The sequence below is a fragment of the Falco peregrinus genome, chromosome 3 (genome assembly GCF_023634155.1).
Source record: "Falco peregrinus isolate bFalPer1 chromosome 3, bFalPer1.pri, whole genome shotgun sequence".
Lineage (NCBI taxonomy): Eukaryota > Metazoa > Chordata > Aves > Falconiformes > Falconidae > Falco > Falco peregrinus.
Window position 1 is genome coordinate 56627754 of NC_073723.1, and position 20607 is coordinate 56648360.

Sequence of the window (20607 nt, forward strand, 5' to 3'; positions counted from 1 at the left end):
TATTTTGTTTTAAACAATGGGCAAACGTAACTGGTTAAAAAGCGACCATACATAGCAGGCAGTTAAACTTCCAAAAACCTAGAAAAATGGTAAAAATAAAGCATTAAGCTGAATCTTAATGGGTCATATTTTTTTTGTTACTCAAACTGCTTTGCTATGACACATGCACGTAAGTTTAAATTTTCATGCTACAACAATCAGCTACTCCGTGCAACAGAAGAAAATTACACACCTCATTTACAAAAGTAAACAAATAAAGAATAATATTGTACCTTGGCTCATATGCTGTAAGTTTGAGAGGGAACAGTTTGGAAGGGCTTTCCATAAGTACAATACTTCAATGGATGCCAGGACACAGAGCTCTTTGGTCGGCATTTGTTTTCTAAATCTATCTGCCTGCAAGGCGGGGAGAAAGAGGGGAGATCTGTCATTGATCCCTTTATAGGGAACACAGTATTATTCACAAGTTATACCACGAACAGCAATTCTAACTGTTTCATGAAAGCATCCAACAATTTTATGAAAATAAAGTCAACAGTAACTGAGCTTAAAGATGTTAAGACTAAAAAGCAAAATCTTTCAATTAATTTAAAGGCTTATATATTGACCACAACCAATGCTTCCTTGTATGCAGTCTGTTTTGTTTTACTGTATTTCACAATCCCAAGTACACACTGACTGGATGCTGAAATGGTAACATCTGCAAGATCATCAGTGGGAGATATTTCCTGGACAACTCCTAGCTTTCAAAACAACTAAGGCTTTGACAAACAAGACAAGATAAAAAGTAGTAAAAAAAGGCTAAGCTAGAAGGAAAATTACTAAAGCAACTACAATATAATGTATTTTTATCTTTAACAATTACTGTAGTTGTAAAGCAAACAGCTAATTCACATTTCCTTTGCTAGGCTCTTACAAGACATGACGCTATTGTTTTCCCATCTGAATCCATCCCACTAATTCTTATACACAGCAGAAAACAGATACATCCTTCAAAAATAAATACTGGTAAAGAATTCAATAAAATTACCAAGTGTAATTATTGTACTGAAACAAGTCAGCCTGAGCTAAACCAAACCTTTTTCACTGAAAATTGTTCAATCTGATTGTTTTTTCTTTTGAAAAGCTTCTGAACTTCCTTAAACACATTCTGAGCACCACCGACATCACCAGTGGCTCCTTGACACACTGTAACAACACAGAAACAAAAATGTGTTAACACTACTGGGATATGAAACAGGAAGAATTAAGATTAGATACCATACAGTCACAGCAAAAAACACACTCACTTCCAGAAAGGATCCAGACCAGGGATTTGACAAAACATGCAAACTCCAACTCTCCCAAGTAACCTCTGTGATCATTAACAAGTCAATACTTCTTTTTCATACCCATTAAAGGAACTAGTATCACCCAACCTCTAAGGATTTATTTATTTAATCGTTGCAATACACTATTATATGACCTGTCACTACACAGGCAATCAGAACACATTGGGTGCAGGAGGGGAACATTCATGTACGTGTGCACGCATGCAAGTGTACATTATATAAACAAAGGAAATTATCTAAGTGAACTCTGGCATAAAGCTGCATAAGCAGCAGGCAGTGTGGAAGGCACGATGTACACTACTAAGTTTCCAAAACCAAAACAGTGCCAAAACCTTACCACATCACCGATTTATCATTTATCTAATACAGTGAATATACTCACCTGCCGTTAAATAAGCATAGTAGCACTGGGACCACCTGGATTCATTTTTAAGCCTTTCAAAGGATTCAAACGCATCTTTGAAATTCATCTCTATCATGCTGCACCAACCTAAAAGCAAGACTAATTTAACTTCAGAGAAAGCACGGTAATTCAAATTTGGTGTCAACATTACTGAAACAGAGTCTGTTATGAGAGCTGGAGCTAGTTTAACAACAGTAACTGGAAAACTTAAAAATAAAACAAATTGATGACATACATTTAAAGCCTGATTTAAATTCACTGGGAAATGTTGAATTATAAGAATCCATACAAAATAATGAATCTACTTCAAACCAACAACAAATCTATACAGACACTAAAAGCTCTTTTTTTATTATTTTTAAATAATACCATATTTTTGTCAGAGGCTGAAACTTACAAAGGTACTACTTTCTCCCTTATTCTTCCCCACTGTGACAAGATCCCTTAAGGAGTCACATTTAAAGCTTGACGCAAAGCATCTTCTCCAATATAAAGGCTCGTACGCAAATTAAGAACATACAGCCTATATCGCGACTCATAGATATAGGTCCTGCAAACTGCGAAACAGACCTATTAGGTTTTGGCACAGAAATGGTGATTCCACAGACAAATTCAGATTAATTAATTCCTCATTTTTAATAATATTCTGTAGGTGAACAGTTTGCCCTTGATTCTGCAGTCTGCTCTCTGATTTTGTATCACCTTATATCTGCATAAAAGAAAAACCTGTTGAATTCTACTTGCCCAAACAAGACAACAGGATTATCACCATAGCCCATCCAAGACAAAAGGCTAGTATTATAAACCCTTTTTTAAAATCCTAATTTAAAAAAACCAAACACAACACACTTTGTTCACTGAAGTTGCTAGTCTAAACTTGAAAGTGAGCTATTTATAGATTAAACATATCCAACTTACCTATTTCGTATAAGCAGACATGTTGAATCTCCCTTTGGTCTGTTGCAAGTTCCAAAGCGGTATGAAATGAGGTCAAGGCACTATTGATTTGACACTAAGAAATGTGAGAGAAGAAAAAAAAAAAAATATTCAGATGCCCGAAATCTGTATTTTTTTGGATAATTTGATTTTGATAAAGAGAACATTCAGACTTTTGTTAACAGGTATTTAAAATAACTATATGGTTAAAAAAAAATAAATGAAGTGTCTTACAGATTGCACCTCTGGTTTCATTAGATGAAGGAGGCACAACATCCCACCGAGAGGAAAACCTCAAAATTCATTTCAGACTCCAGATTATTTTAAATGAGCTAAAATCCACCATAAAGCTAACCGTTTGAAGAAGAGCTAATACTAATTCAATATACCAGCTCTATATTGCAATTCCTTTGGCCAGCTTCTTTCCTCCCAGCTTTCTTGACCTGATCACTTCTGAATGGAAATATGGGCAAATTATGAGAACGCCTTTATTTACGACAACAAACAAGCATCTTAAAGAGGTCCCATGGTGAACATTTTTCCATGTATTTCATATTCATGATACAAAACACAAGAGAAAAGCTGACCTATAAGAGGCAAGGAAAGTAAAAATCACCAATACAAAGCAACTCAATATTTAAATGAAACTCCAGACAATGCAAAGCATTTGCTTTGTAAAGTATTAACAATCAGTTCTACCATGTACAAGAGTAAAAATTAAAAACATATGGTAAGAAACTTGCACTCTAAAAGTCATATTAAAAGAGAAATGTAGGACACCAGTTCAAAAAGGGAGGGAAGGGGATAGTAGAGGAGTTTAATAACGTAGTAATGATCAGCAATAACTTACAGCCAGTTCAGAATCTCTCTCAACCTTAAAAATCACTGGCTGCATTCCTTCTATTTTCTATTAAGTCCTAACCTAAATTAATTGTGTTTGTGCAGTAAGCTTTTGAATAATCTCATTTCTACTCTTAATGACCATTCCACCTTTAAAAGTCTTATTTTTAGTATCTGCCAATAAAGTTTAACTTTATGCACAATAAAGATATCTTTAATATTTAATTTTATTTTTAACTATTTCACCTTCTTCCACATCCCTCAGTAACAACTTTAAGCAAAATTTAAACTTTTAAGTTGATAGAGAATTCATAAATGCTGCATGACATGAAAGACGACATATGAGGAAAAAAAAACATTTTAATAAACTCATTACCAACAGCTTAGCAAAAAGAGGCTGACTGTTTTATAAAAAACTTGAACGATAGCTCTTTTGACTACCTTAATTACCAGTTTCTGCAGTCTAGCATGGGACTTCTCCGTAACACTCATCACAAAGAGGGGGATGCAAATCAACATTTAATTAGTTTTATACAGACACACTATATGTCCCAATATGACCTATACCCACTTCATTAGTGTTCCTATATTTATTTTCACATACAATTGCGTTGATACAACAGAAGAATCTTTTAAGTAAAAGAAACCCTTGTAAATGCAAATCTGTCATCTACGCAACCGTAACTGAATTAAAAAAATCCTGCAGAAATCTGCAGCGTTGTATCTTAAAACCACACAGCGCTCTAAACTGATTTTGTTAGATCTTTCTTGTCTCACCAGGGAGAACTTTCACTTGCTAAGTAACAATTGAACTGTAAATCATATATATTGCATCAAGACAGCGCAAATGCCAGCAAAGGGATCCACTGCTGTACCAATATAAACACTGTACACTTAGAAAATAGAACAGCAATTAGACTAAATGCTTGTTGGCATAGCAGAAGCATATACTACACAGAAAGACAGGGGAGTTGTATTTGCCCTTAAAGTTACCAGGGAGCCTCCAGCAACATACACCTTGTTTACTTTTGAAGCAGCACATTCTCTATACTACACATTACTCAGCTGATGCTGCGTCACCCCAACATGACTTCCTAGAAAGCAATGAGCCCAGTCTTACAGAAAAAATAAAATCAGGTAACATCAGCTTAGAACTTTATCTTTGAGCTAGGAAGTTTAGAAATGCAGTAAACCGATTTTCTGAGGAAAACGCAAGAAAAAAAAAAGATCTAAATATTTAGTCCTCTGTGAAGATACTTTGCCTTCTAAAAACCTAAAAACAATATGAAAATATAAATCACTTATTTGTAGGACATGTTATTCCACGCAATGACTAATGGCAATTACATCACTGCCTGCAATGCCATACACCAGCCTGGGGCCCCACATGAAATACTGACCACCTAGCAATACACAAGATCAGTTAGGTGAATAGTCAATCTTCTATAATCCATTTCTCCAATTGTCTAGATCTCTCAAACGTTTTAATATCTGCCTTAAGTTTAAGCACTAAGTTCAGTAAAGTATGTTTCTGAGACATTCCTTAATAATTGTAGTTTCAATCATGTCCAGGGATTGCGACAACATGCTAAAACATGATTTTCTACTCTTAGCGTTAACTCTTAAAATAAATTATTATCCATTTACTCTTTCAAAGAAGAAACAAACTATCAAGTCCCAAGAGTCTGCAAGTGTTACTTCACGGCTGTCACCTGAAATTGATGTTTTTGAGATTTCAAAAAAATATATATACACACACACTTGTAATTCCTTCAACAGGCATCACTCATGTCTCTCTTGGATACAATACAAAGACAAAAAAAAAGATTAATTCATAAAGTGTTTACTATACAGACCTACATAACCATGAAGAAGATTATTGAAGCTAATGCGAAAATCACAATCTTACATTTCTTGACTTCAGATTAAAAACAAAGACACAGTGATTCACCGACTATGCATCTACAGAGCTTCCTGAGCTAAGGCAGTTTCCTGAGCCAACGCACCTCTGCAGAGCTCTTCTGAAATCTCAGGACACTTTCCCTCTCCCAGGACCTCTCTATTCTTGATCAGCACCATGAATTTGTAAAGCTTTTGAGTCATCATGCTCGTAATTAAGAGGAACACAGCAAACAATATCTAAAAGGGGACAATTTACACTGGAGGACACTGTAGCGGAATTTCAAAGCCTGTATTTTCTATTCCTTAATACCCCCTGCCACCAATTTTCCCTAGACATGCCACAAAATCAAAACATATTAAAACTAGGTTTCTGTATTTTATAGCCTAGAACAAGTAACTAGAGGAACCAACAGACCTCCTGAAAAATAAACCTTGACATTATGCAAGCCCTGAAAATTTCTTAAGACATTATTATGACTTCATTCCAGAAAATTCATTTAAGACTTTTCAATGCTTATTACTACTCTTGCCCTCAGGCTACTTTTGCATGCCATACCCTCCCACCTCTAAATAAGGATACCACTGATACCAAGATGTCTACAAAAGGTAACTAAAAAAGCAAGAGTACTTGGAAGTATTACATTTAAGCCTGCAATAACACTGCATATTTTCACCAGCCCGCACATCAAACACACTGTAGCACACCTGCTTTGCCTGTCAGCTGGAGTATTTGGTACTTTTTCCTTCACTCTTAACATGCACCTATACCAACTGAACTCTATAGATCAAGCCTTAGGTTTTTGTCCCAGCCCCAGAGATTTCTTGTCATTTATGTATACATACCCAGAGTCCGCTCTCCATTCCAAAAGAGAAGCAACCCTGCCCAGTTCACAATTTTGTCAAACACTATTTTGGCTTTATACCCTTACCACTCTCCATATGAAGCTATCTATTTAACTATTTCTAAGTGGGGTGATTTGTACTATTTAAAAAAGCAGGTGGAATTTTTTAAAAAGTGTTACTGATTAGGAAAACCAGAAAAAAGAGAAAGCAAAATTGCAAGCTGAAAAGCAGAAATATCTAAGATTTAGACCACCACCTTTTACTCTACCTTCTACCATGCTACGACTGTGCCTACCTTTCACTACTGGCCATGATGCCACACTCCAACACTTTAAGTAACAGTTTCAAAGTAAATTGTTATTAACTAACATAATTACTAGACTGGGTTTCAGACCAGTGGGTTTCAGCAGCTACTATACTGATTATATTTTTTAAGTACCCTTTAGGCATGAGTATAAAACATTATTCTCACTTGGGTTTAGTAGCTTCAACTTACTTGAAACATCATTACCAGCTTTAGTGGAAAGTATTTCAAAGATAGAAATAGACATTCACATAGAAGTACCTGTGAGGCTGGAATATGTACCACACAATCCTAAGTCAAGCACAGCAATAGCTATGCCCATAAAAACAGCCAAGTGAATTAAACAGAAGTCAGGAAAACCACTACTTTCAATACGCAGTCTCTTAACCACCTCTTTGGGGGAGGAGGGGGGGCACGTTTGATCAGCCTACCAGTGCAATCTTTAACTTTCTGGTGCACTTTCGTTCCAGCTTTCCCAGATCATCCTCCTCTCCTTTCCCTTAACTCATTCATTTCAATAGTCTCCAAACACTTTCAGACTTCATTTCTCAAAAAAATGTGAATCTGGGAAAAAAGTTGAAAAATAATTTGGTCCACATTTAGAGTACCTGTTAAGGCTGCCACTTAGAAAACCAGTCTGTTAAGGCTTTTATTGACTAATACTCATACATGCTTTTTGGTGCACGAAGCATTATGCAGTTACATGTTCTTCATTTGCCTTTCACAGCACTGTCACTATGAAATCTTCCTTTCTCCTCAACTACCATCTCCTTGGCAATTTTCTCTTTTGTCAGATCTGTGTCTCACTGTCCAGTCTTGCATTAACTGCTTCTGTCTTTTGAAGTGTTCCCTTTCCTCTAGTGTCCATGGCTGAATTATGCTTCTTAATATGTTTCTTTTCTCCATAGAAAAAACCCATACACACATAGCATACAGGTGTATGCAGACTTGCTAACAGAAGCTGAATATACCATCAGCTCAGCTGAAACATACCCAAAACATATGCAGGAACAAAGGCTATAAAAGAAATCCAATGGACTGAGTGCTAGTAGGCTCCAATACAAAACCTACACTGACCATTACTGATCCGAACTTCCACAAGCTCTTCTGTGTAACAATGTCTAAGCTGCCTTTCATCTATGTACAATTAAATGTTATCACAGAACTGTTAGAAGATAAGACGTTGAAGACTATAAAATCTATAAGCTTCAGCACAAGGTACCCTTTTAAGTGGATATAGGTTAAAGCACAGACTTCCCAATTTCATTAAACCATCTGAAAATAATATTCTCATGTCTGGTGGAAGGAATTTAAACTTACCTGTGTATTAACAATTTCAAGGAAGACCATTTAAACATTCCCCAGACTTTGCAAGTGCTCTCCTCACCCACCTTGGAGATGAGGTTGACATTTAGATTATAAATTAATATGTTGAGTCATAGAGTACGTATGCACTTCTGGTTCAGAACGGACAACGGACGCTCTAAGACCCATGCCCGGATTTGAGACATGTAACCATAAGTGTAGTGGCAGTGGCATGGGGAGCTGCACTGGATTTCTGCACACCAGTCACATATCTGCCTTTACTATGATGCCAACAACATTTGAATAAATGAAGCCTGTAAATCCATAAGAGTCTACAGAAGAGCCAGACACATTTAACCAAAGCATTTAGACACAGCAAAGCCTCAGTGATATGGTACCACTTAAAGCAATGACGGCAGGGGAAAGAGGCTGCTGAATGGAAAAAGGTTCATGCAAACAAATACCTGAATAGCAAAGGAACATTGTAATTCCTGTTAGTAATCAATAAGCTTTCTGCTGACTAAAGTTCCAGCTACGCAGCATAACACACAGGATTTTGCCTGCCTAAGCTAACTAACTTTGTTAATATGGCCACACTGTCTCGCACACAAACTATTTCACTTGGAGTTAAACTTCGGTATCTATATACGACATCTTTTAATGCACAAATACTACAAGACAACGTGTTAAGAACTCTCCTTTGAAACATAATGGTACTCCAGAAATGGACTGACTACACAAAACTGACATTCATCCCAAACCTATCCTCTGTGTTTACACATAGGAACATATACTGTTTATTGACAACTTATGTTTACGCTTTTGTCCTAGCTTGCCCTGCAAGTCAGAAGAAAGCAGCTGAATTTTATTCTTCATTACACTAAACGTGGGGGGGATGACATTCTGGTAGTCAACATATTTACCTTTTTAACTGCACTTGCATTCATTGTGCAGCTATTCCTAGCAAATTTGATTTTTACTGTAAGAATGGAATGTGCATATACTTGAACAAAGACCATTAAAATCTTTCCTACTTGGAAAACAGCAGTACTTCTCAAAGACTGACAGCTTGCCTGTGCCAGTGGAATTCCCCAAATGCACTCTTCTTTCAGAAAGACAGTAAAAAAAAAAAAGGAGAAACAACATCCAAAGCCCATGCAAGAATATACCTGCAAAATCTAATAGGCCACTGAAGCCTGTGGCTTTGTTCTATTATTGTTGCTACTTCCCTTAAAATATTAAGCTGTATTTGAGAGGTAATTGCAAATGCTAGCAAACAGCAACCATCAAATATTAAAATCTGGATTAGCTCTTTTCATTATGATGCTGAGATGAAGAGTTTGAACATTCTGGGTTTGTGCTTTTGTGTTGGATTTTCTTGTTAATCTAATTGCTCTGGAAATATTCTGGTCTGATGAAAGCAGCAGGTAGGAGTTGAATAGTTTCAAGTACTCGCCACCATCTTGTATTATCAGAGATTCTTAAAGAAGTACTCAGCCAAAACTCATGAAGCTGCTGCAGTGTTTGAATAACACTCTGCAACAGCATTCACAAACACATTTTCAGTGAATACATTTCTGCTTGGGTCAGAGCTCACCCTTAGCAACAGAAAACATCCTGGTCTGACCTCTTAAAAGCAAAAGCAGTTATTTGAGGGAAATCATTGCAGAGAATTAGCTGTATATGAATAATATATAAAATGAAAAGAGGAAGATAAATGCTATGTACTCAGCAGATAACACTCAGATTTTAGCTTGACAAGCAAAACTGAAATAGCTATTTATACCACAAGAAACTCGTGAGTGGCCAAAAGCACTTCCTTTTAGCATAGAGTTACAAATGTATCAAGTAACTGAAAAAGAATTTCCAAGTGCCATTAATTCAGATAGAAGTAGTGGATGAGCAGATTTGTCCTGAACTTGAAACTGGGAAGGAGTTAATCCTTTCTTCTTGTCTTCCCATGTAACTATATTCTCACTCACAATTTGCTGAAGCTTGCACAGTTTATTCACATCAGAAAAACATAAAATAACAAAAGGTGGGGAAGAGAAATCTGTCAAAAGGAAGAAAACATGCAATACCTCTAATCGTTGTATCCTTCCCTTGAAGAACATAAACAGAGAAGAATTTGGATAAGCAGATTCTTTTTTTGCAAGAATTTCTTTTGCCTCTTTCAATCCTGCCTTGTTATCGCTGCCATCAAGGGCAAAAAAGGGACGGACAACTGTGTGGTACCACAAAAGAGCTAATCTAAAAGAAACATAAGAGTAAAAAGGATTACAGCTCGTAAACAGAGACTGAAGGATAACATCCTACACAGGCAAGTTTTTTAAATTACTCTGACAGACAAAGAAAGATATTAATCTTTTCTTAAACAACCTGGCTTTAAAACAAACAACAATGCTATTGCTATACAGCAACGTACTCCTAAACTGCACCTGAACATACAATTCAGTGCACATGACCCAAAGGTAAGGTAACAATCAAGCTCAAAGCATCAAAGCAGTTCGGCCTTTAGAACTCTAGATTTCAGAAAATAAAAACCCGACAGGAAGACTCTGAAAACAAATTGTTCATTGCAGGGAGGGACGGGGACGACTGACGACACACAGGACATGACACACAATATGACAGAGGGATGACCCAAAAAACAAAACTAAACACACATCAGCAGACACACTTGAAATCAGTATCAAAAAGAAACACATCCAGTGTTCAGGAGAACAGACATCTATATGACCTGCATCACTCCTGGAAACAAAGGCAGAGCACAAAGATTTCCAAGACCATTTGAAGGAGGAAACACCTCCAAAAATACCATTTTTCTTCCCCAGAAAGGAGAAAAACCCCAAATCAACAGGAACACTTAATCTTAACCTTTCTTAACCCATCAGAAATCTGATTCTTCTCCTCAAACAGAAGAGACTTTAGCTCTCCTGTCAATGTTTCAAAAATGACATCTGATGGTACCTGCAGTAGGTCCAGTAATAAAAGCACTGATTTGGAGATAATGGGATAATAAACCCATTTATGAAGGCAGTTTAAATTAGGTCTGGCTAACCCTTCGCCTCATAAGACCACCTGAATGCAGTACAAAGGCTTGGGGAAAAGGCTACACAAAAAATACTCTTCCAAAAAGACTCATTTTACTCAGATGCTAAAACTAAAAATACACAGGAAGAGATATTTGGCTGTTAGTAAGGATAAACAGCTAAGTGAGATCAATGACTCATACAACACGGTATGCTCTCTATACCAGAGACTATAACTCAGGTAAATCTACTCAGCCTTCAAGGAGTGCTTTTATTTATTCTGCTGGCATATAAATTAATAGACATCACAATAACAGGTACTGAAGAATACAGTGAAGAGCAAACCTCGAATACATGTAAGTAACTAACAGCAGAGATACCTCATACACTCCGAAGTGATGAATTTACTAAAACATGGCATGTTAAACAACAAACTACAAGTTTATTTTACCTGCTGTTGTTTCCTTTAAAGCAACATGACTTTTTGGTTTTGACTTTTTTCCAGTTACTTATTTTTAGTATTAAATTATCTACCAAAGCATTTCAATATAGCTACTCACGTAGCTAAAGGGGCCTTCATGTCCTTACTTTCACTTGCATACATCAGTGAAGAAAGCCCCTGTAGGCGGTCTCCAGGAAAACCCAGCAGGTTGATGATTTTGAGCAGGTTTGGGGGCACCATGGATATGCAAAGATGAAAAAGTCCATATCCAAAGCTAACAGCACCTTTCAGTCTGTTTAGCGAATCCTCCGTTACACCTTCTGCAGCAATATGATTATCATTTGCAGCATCAGAAGTCAAGGATTCCTGAGTTGTTTTCTTCTGATATATTTCCTGAAGTGTATTAATGTCCATATAGCACTTATTGTAAATTTTCCAGGCTTTTCGGAGTATCCACCCACCTTTTATGTATGCTAAAAATCAAGGAAAAAAGTGTTTCAAGGACATATTTCAGAAGTAGAACATACTAACTAGCGAATGCTATTTCACAAATCCTAGGATGCTCTATTTGCATTAATTTGTTCTATAAAGGATTCTGTAATAGCTACTATCCTCTCAAAGAGTTCTGTTATACTGGGCACTACAAACTTAAACGCTTTTCAACCACAGACTTTAAAACAGCATGCAATACAAAGGGACTTCCCTTCAGCTGTGTAGCAATTCAACTGTCTAGCAATTCAACTGTCAGAAAGAAATAGAGAAATGAAAAAACTCAATGCTGGATTCTGCTCCACTACAGAATAGAGATGAAATGGCTGCCTGACAGAGAGAAGCAAAGCTCTAGGAAGAGATTACATCTCTTAAGCACAAATAACGTTAAAAGACAGTTGATGGAAAAATACCGAAGCTCCTTCCTTTGGGTTATATAATAAGGTTTTCAACACCGTAATTTCCCTGCCCCTCATACAAACACAGCACCTTACAAGTAAAGAAAAAAAAATCATAGGAAAAAAAAGAAGAATGAATAAATGTTATGGCTTTAAAACATTTTTCAGTTGCCTAAATTTCTCAATTTCAAATGCAAGCTGGGTACCTACATTTCCCTAAAAATCTGGTTTGGGGCATTCTCAGTTGAAAATGAGGCAATTCTCAGTCTCATTACCCTCGCTACAGGGGGTAAAGAAAGGCACAATACACCAAAAGATGAAGATGTCCTACTTCCCTATTCACACAGCCACACATCTTGATTATGGCACATCCTTGGATAATGGTAAGTGGTAAACAGAAAACAACACTGAATTTACTTGTACATATTAACTGTAAAAGCAGACACCAGCACTTGTGTCTCTGATAGGAGCTCTGAGAGTTAGGAACTGCATTGACAAAAGGAGTTAACTAAAATGAGAGAAAATAAAAGCATGGTTACAGCAGTAGTGTCCTAAACAGGTATCAACAAATTTGCAGAGATCAGTGTTTTAACTGATGCCAAAATTAGATCACAACAGGTGCAGAGTGTCAAAGAAAAGCAAAATGCTTTTAATAGCAAACCATTTTTCATAAGCCTTTGAATCTTTAACAAAATCCTTCCAATTACAACAACAACAAAAAAATCATCTAGGCAAAGTACCATCATAGACTAGATTACCTCTTTTTGGATTCTTGTTGTATGAAGAGGGGATGGAGCTATCTGATAGTCTTAAGAAAATGCACTGAGAAAGACTGTAGAATTTGTATTCTCAGTTTTGACAGAAGGGTTCTGTCAACATGAAATTAAAGTACTAAAAAATTAATCCTCTATCTTGACCTCCACATTAAAGCGTTATAATAAAAAAAGTAAACCTCTACCATGATTCAGCTGCACTACAAAACTAACATTACTTCAGTTTTAAGCAATTAGGTCACTTTTTGGCTGCACAGAATATTTTAAAAGTTATGTGGTTCATTCACCACAAGATGAATGTTTATACAACAATGCACAGCGATGCAGCAGACTAATAAGGAAAAACCCACATTTTACTTATCCTACAGATAGTGTTTCTGCTAATAGCTAACTAATGTGTTCTGATGCGTGCATCAAATCGAAAGGATACAATGTGGGAAAAAAGTATAGTTTTAGGCTTTACTTCCATCAGTGTGCTCTCATTTAACAGTTCACTAACAGCATAACCCTAATAGATTCAATACACTAAGATAAAACAATCTAACAAATCAAAATGACTTTGACTTTTTAAACATAAAAATTAAATCAAGCCCAATCACTGAGCTGATTTCCCCCATGAACTTCTGAAAGTAGGCAGATCCACAACAGCAGTGGTAAATATCAAGAAAAGGTAGTTCAATATTGCTGTGGGAAGCTAATATAAGTTGCTGTGTTGCTAATTTTATGATTTGTATAAATTTATAATTTGTAATACATCCACGAGGGTGGAAAATAAGATCTAAAATGTGTGAGGCATATGAGAAAGCAGCTTGCATGTCATCATATGCTTCTTGTCAAACTGTTCCAGGAAGAAAAACACAAGACATTTTTTACTCATCCACTGATTAGAAATATTTGTCTGCCTCTGGAGAAAGCCTTTTTTTTTTTTTAAATTACTCCTTTCAATAATCTGGTTACTATTTCTGTACAGAAACACAATATAAAAGAAAGATGTTTATACATAATCAGGAAGATAATAAACTGAAACAATAGATGCAATAGTTCAGCAACTAGCAGTCACTGAAGTGGCATTTAACCACCTGGAATATTAACTACAGATTTCAGGTGTATTTTTCACTCAGTAGGCTAACCCAAATACAATGCATGTTCTGAAGTGGGTAGCAGAGCACTGCAGTTCTCTGAGACAAGAGAGAAAGGAAACAGACACCATCCTCAATAAAAGCTTGCAGGGAAAGGGGGCGGGGAGGAAAACCCCCACAAGCGAAAACCTAGAACTGCATCAAAAATTTTAAGAAAACCTCCCCGCAGCACTACACACACAGCAGACAGAAATATCCCCTGAATTCTTGCTAGCTAGAGCCAAACATATTCTTGATGCCACGGCCTGGAAGAAATAAAGTCTGCAGATCACAAAAAGCATTATGTCCTTGACTGAAGGTCTTAAGTGTTATTTTAAATAATCTGAATGTTATTTCCCTGGTTCCTTCCAGCTCGCAGCAGGGTTTTCACTGACAAGCTAGTCTGACTGCCATCTCTTGGTCTTCACTGATTTGGTAAGAGCCTAGGAATGCGCTCACTTTGTATACGACCTTGATCATATTTTCTATGAATGAAATGGATGAAGGCATGTTTTAAGATTACGCAAGAGATCAAGGAACGCAAGAGAACATTAGAAACAGCTTTGCAGCTGAGACAAGGAGGTCTGTATTCAACACAACAGGATTAACCTCTTTGGAATGCAAGGACACACTCCGGTGACCAGAGAATAAGAACTGATTTAGTAGCTCCATCTTCAACACACTTCATTTAAAATTACTTTCACTGGAAGTTAGTCACCTCCTTGAGTTGTCATGAACATAATGTATATGGGACATTAGGATTTTCCCAGTGGCTTGGACTTAAAAGCCTCTTATCTTGCAGGACACACAAAGCATACAAATGCTACCCGTCTTCGTACCAACTCCTCAAATGCCTCTATGGGACACGTAAAGAATGCCAACCTAGCTAAAGAGAATCAGTTGAATAGGATTATTGATATGAAAAAACCAGGAAGCTGTAACCTGTAGCAATCAAACTCATTTTATGATACTACTACCTACACAAAGGTATAACCTCTGCAAGTGTACTAATCTTGGAATGTTTCAAATGGAACTGTGCTCGCTCTTATGAAACAATCACCTTTACTGATAGTCATATTGCCACCTTATGATCAAGTTTTATTAAAAAGCTACAATGCAAAAAATGTATCTAAATATTAAAGCAACAGTATACCTGATAACTCTTGTTTTACAAATGAGAGCACAGCCAAGTATACTTGACAGTCTGCTACAATTATTTGTCTTTGTAGACGATCTATCATGGATAGGGTGGATTTTCGTCCATCAACCTGTTTAGATTATACAAACACAAAGCACAGAAAAATATTAACAAAGATAATACATAATACTAGTCTAAATCTGGCAAGTTACACAATCCAGAATTAAATACAAGTAGTAGTATTGCTACTAAATTAACTCAGCATTTTGAAGTGCAAAACTATGCTAAAATTTCTCTCACAGATCATCAAGCAAGATCTTACTTAATAAATACGGAAATCTTACACATATACTAGAGAACAGATTTACATTTCACTTAATTATTCCTAAATGCATCAGACATGCAACTAAAAGATATTAGGAAGAGCACAGAAAGGGGTATATACAAGTGGCAGGGAAAACACAGTGCTTCTTCAGAGCAGAGTTAAGTATGTTAGGTTCAATACTTTGTTATCAAGTAAACTAAATAGTGAAGAGAAACAGCCTCTTTTTCTGCTATAGATCTGCTATGTCACACTAGGCAGGTCACTCACTGGACATTTCTGTATTACTACTTTAACTAGTTCTCAATCTGCATGCTTCCTTCATTATTTAGAATGAAAAGAATCTAAAATAGGAAGGAAAACTCCCAACAAATATGCCTGGCACACAGCACTCTGCAGCTTCAACATCACACCTTTTGAACACTATTAGAGCATGTATGAATTAAAGTTAGCCTGAATTAAGACAGACTACAAGGCTCCTGAGATGATTTTAGTACATCGCTAATTTGAAGTGTTAGGAAAATAAGTACCAACACCAACAAAACCTGCTGATGAATTACCCGAGTACTTTATGATAATTAGGAAATCCAAGCAAAATATTTTACTTAATTTCTAAATTTATTATAAATCTCAACTGCTCTTCACATAGCTAAAATCATCCATTCAAAATACAAAGATGACAGAAGGGAAGTTTCCAGAAATACTTATCCAATACACAATTCATAATTTTATAGATAATGTTCTTACATTCTTTTTAATTTTATTCTTGATTGTTTCTATAACTCCAGCTTCTTCACTTTCACAAAGTTTCTCTGTAGCCTTTAAGTCATCACATGCCAGTTGCATTTTCTCTTCTTCAAATGTCATCATGGCATTCTACCAAAAACCAAACAAGTTTGAATGATAAAAATCACAAATATTTCTACAGAAGGTACAGGACAGTAAAAAGTTTTCATAAAAACTTGACAAAACTTACTTTCAAAAAAAAAAAAGAGAAGTATTAATACACACACACATCAATACACATACCTACACAGAAATACCAAACAAGCTTTACCAAAATTTCAGGACAAATCAGAACATATTAAGTCCTAAACCCTTACCTTGAAGCTTCATATACAGTCAAACTGAATGTGCTGTCACATGATATTAAATGGAAGAAAAAGTAATATAATTTTCAACTATTCTTATGTTAAGGCATGATTCGCATCTGTGCAGGTACTCCTTTTATATAATTCATCCATATAAATAACAGGCCTCCAAAGTCAGTAACAAGTAACAGCTATTGCATTTTTCAAAATAATAATCACAATTCCTACATACGTAAGAAAAAAAAAAAAAATCACATCAGACTCCAACTACTGCTGAGCCAATTTAGAAAGAATTTCAGGACAAGTAACTTATTCTCTTGATGCTTTATTAAACTAAAGCTCTGAATGACACAGGCACACGAAGTGCTGCTGCTATGTTTAGAACAGTAGCTAAGCAAAGTATTTTCAAGATCCACTGATGCTGCACTGTGATGTTGCACTGGTTCAGTGCATCAATTCAAATAAGCAAGGCTGAGAGATTCTCCTTCTTTCCTTTCTCCTTTCCACTGACTTAAAAGCAAGCATGCGCCTCAGGAGATTTCCTAACCAATATATTTTTCCATATTGCGTAGTCTACAGACACTAAAGAGAATTCAAATTATTTTCATTTACAACTTACCTACTTTTGGCATATTATAATAAATTCTGTCTTTAAAAGGAGTATTGTCATAGTTATTTTCTGGTGCGATCTAAGGTTAAGCAGCAAAGTCAGAATAAGGACAGTCTAAAAAGCAAGATCCAAACTTTTTCTAATACACCTGCTCAGGTTTTACATAATGTATTCTAATTTTTAATACAATAAAAAAAGAAAAGCATTTAACAGGCCTAACCTGCTCATTGTGACTCTTTAGTCAATCAATATCCTCAGCTCTTGTATATTTAAAAAGGAAGCAATGTCAACAGATCAAATTAACAACTTTCACTTGGCAGTATGATGGAAAAGTTTTCAACAGCAAAAGCTATCAGGAAAATGGCATTTAGGAGTATTATTTTAATAATACCTCTACTGCTCACTTAAGACAGGGTTTTATTATGGCTCTTTTAATGGAACACATAAATATTTCATACATTTGAGAAGCTGAATCACAGAACCTTTACTTTCTATTTAAACCACATGAGTAAACAAGTTTTATATAACATGACTTGTTTTAAATGTATCTAGAATCTAAAAATTTGAAAAATTTAAGTTTCATAAAAAGAAACAAGCTAGAGTATCCACCATTATGAACAAATACATACACATACAAACATTAAGCACAACAGATGTATACTCTGCTCTCACCTACTCACCAAAAAACTGACAAAACTGGCTCCAAAACTCATTAATGGGCTATGGTTTCTGTAAAGAAAACAAAATGTAGTAACTATATTTGCATATATGTCCCATTGTAAAGATCAATATTGCATTTTTTATTTTAACTTATACATCCGTACACAAATCTTGGATTTTTTTTGTATCAAGTTACAAATACATCATTCTGCAAGATATAATGGAAACAGAAAGCCAAAAGCTTCATTATTTTCACTAAACAATATCTTAAAAAAATTTTTCAAGCATCAAGCTGTAGATATTTGGGTTTTTTAAGAGAAATCACTGCCATGAATATACATTCAGTGCAGGTAAAATAAAAATAAAAATCAAGAGCTACAGAAAATTAAAAATCTGCTAGTTCTACTCTTCTCTTGCAATCCATTACTAAAATTTTGACCTAGCAGACAAATGTTAACAAGTTCTATCAAAATTCAAGTTAATCTGTTCAGATTTTAAAAGAATGTATATGCCACATAACATAAGTTGTTGGAAATACAAATTTCTTACAAAGCTTACATGTTTATAGCTGCTTTGTTTCAAGTCCAGAACACATCTTACTACATCTTACTATACTATGTAGAATGGTTTTAAGATGCTTCACCTATTCTGTTTGCTGGAGTATTCCAAAAGGGTGAAATCAATTGCTAGAACAGAAAATGCAGGCAAACAAAATCTTGGTAATATATGGGACAGGTTTCAAGTTTCAGGGTTATTGTAGTCACACAGACCATGAAGCTCCAGTGACATCACACAGAAGGCAATTGAAAAAAAATAAAAAGCTTTCAGGATCTCAGCAGTACCACTGATCCCCACTGTTCAGCAGTGGGCTGTCAGGTTATATAAAAACACTGACTTCCAGGATTTAAGAAGAGGTAACCTTTATGCTACAGGTACATGTATTGCTACAGCACAGTAATTATGCTGTTTCGAACTTAATTTCGCAAGCACCCTATGAGAGTTTTAAAATAGGACAGACATTTGAAAAATATGGAGAAAGTAGTATATTGTTTATTACAACATATATTCCCAGTACTAAACCCATATTATAATACAAGACTTTGGGTTTTTGTGGGTTTTTTTTTTTTTTTTTTTAAGACAGTAATCTATATTTCCCATACCCCCTCCTCCTTTTCTGATTTAGCGTAAATATATAAAAGCAAGGACATGAACAAAAAAGAAAGAAAACCAGGGAGGATAAAGGAGGTTTGAACCTTCCCTTTTTATATATGTTCCTCAATTCTGGATATACATATAAATGTGAGTTCAACATAACTTGCACCGTTTTTTCATTCTTTTCTCGAGAAGAATAATTTTCTTCCCATTTGTTGGCCGGCCAAAGAACAGCTGCCAGTATATGCCTCTGCTATTCAGTACCTGGACTGTTTACTAACAGCTGTGTTACACAGAGCACCAGAATTCAGCTACGCGAGTTATACTTGCTGCAGCTGACACTTTTCAGCATGAACTCTTGCTGCAGAGGGCACATGGCTATCTCATAATCCACTTTTCAACTCATGAGGCATGTGGGACCCATTCAGCAGCCAGTACTACCACCATACACTGCAGCACATAACCTTCACCATACGTTTCAAGGTCACACCTACTACATTATCAACACCTAATGGATCTACAACTGCAGAACAGATCAGCACAAGAAATTACATCCTTATGTACAAAGTTACACTTAGATCATACCTTCAAGGAAGCTAAAAATAAATCAAGTGTTGCATTTTTGAGCTTCCTTAGATCTACATACACAGAAAGAAAGCAACTCTGGGGAGGAAAGCAGCTAAGCATCTCTAGATAATCAATCTTTCATACTGAAGGCCATTCAGAACAGAAAATTAACGGTTAGAGAAAGATTGCTTATCAGAGTGAATTAAAAGTACTCAAGCACAAGTCTTTGAATACAACCAGAAAAATAAAAATAGATGACATAAGAAATAGTTAAATAGGTAATTAGGTTTGCACTTCTCAACAAGATCCTTAGAGCACATCTCTTGAACATTAAGTTTCCGTTCGCAGTGAAAATGTTACTTCACTAGCATGCACAGATACAAAGAAATTATTTTAATAGAATAGCTAAAATTTGAGAATCCGAGCACCTGTAAAAAATTTACTTGTAAATTTGGTAAGTATTACACTCATATTAGAACTTTGCACAACAGGACTAAGATTATGAGGTGGGTTTTCTTCCCCTCCTCTGAAATGTGTGTTAAGTAAATCAAATAAGCTAAGCAACATATGCATTTGGCTCTCAGAAGAAAGTAGCATCCAAGTATTCCCTAGTACCTGACAAGAAAGGTGTGCATTCATATCAGCAAAACGTAAATACAAATCAAATTGTGGAATTATAGAATTAATAGTAAGTGTTGTATATGAAAACATTTTAAGTTCTAGACTACTTTTCATTTTCTATGAATTTATAAAGAGATCCTAGAAATAGTTACTGCAGATTTAAAAACAATTAAATACATCAGCTTCAGAGATAAACTGATTTCCTGTCTATGGGAACAGTATTTTCAAACAGAGCAGCTTGAATAATGACCATGTTTGGGAGTGAAACCACTGAAATTGAATAAACAGGAAGGCAGCTGAGAATCAAAGAACATATATATGCTGTTCCAG

The 20607-nt window shown here is 35.7% G+C and overlaps 1 protein-coding gene across 1 annotated transcript in view; it reads right to left on the reverse strand.

The window, feature by feature from the left end:
• Positions 1–20607, reverse strand: part of TTC39C (tetratricopeptide repeat domain 39C) — a 37590-nt gene that overhangs the window by 9541 nt on the left and 7442 nt on the right. Inside the window, exons 2-10 of the mRNA XM_055798367.1 lie at positions 17958–18006; positions 16324–16452; positions 15270–15384; positions 11457–11811; positions 9946–10114; positions 2653–2746; positions 1714–1821; positions 1079–1188; positions 273–396 (exon numbers count right to left, since the gene is read on the reverse strand). Coding sequence (XP_055654342.1) covers positions 273–396; positions 1079–1188; positions 1714–1821; positions 2653–2746; positions 9946–10114; positions 11457–11811; positions 15270–15384; positions 16324–16452; positions 17958–18006 — 1253 coding nt within the window. The remainder of the gene's footprint in view (positions 1–272; positions 397–1078; positions 1189–1713; positions 1822–2652; positions 2747–9945; positions 10115–11456; positions 11812–15269; positions 15385–16323; positions 16453–17957; positions 18007–20607) is intronic.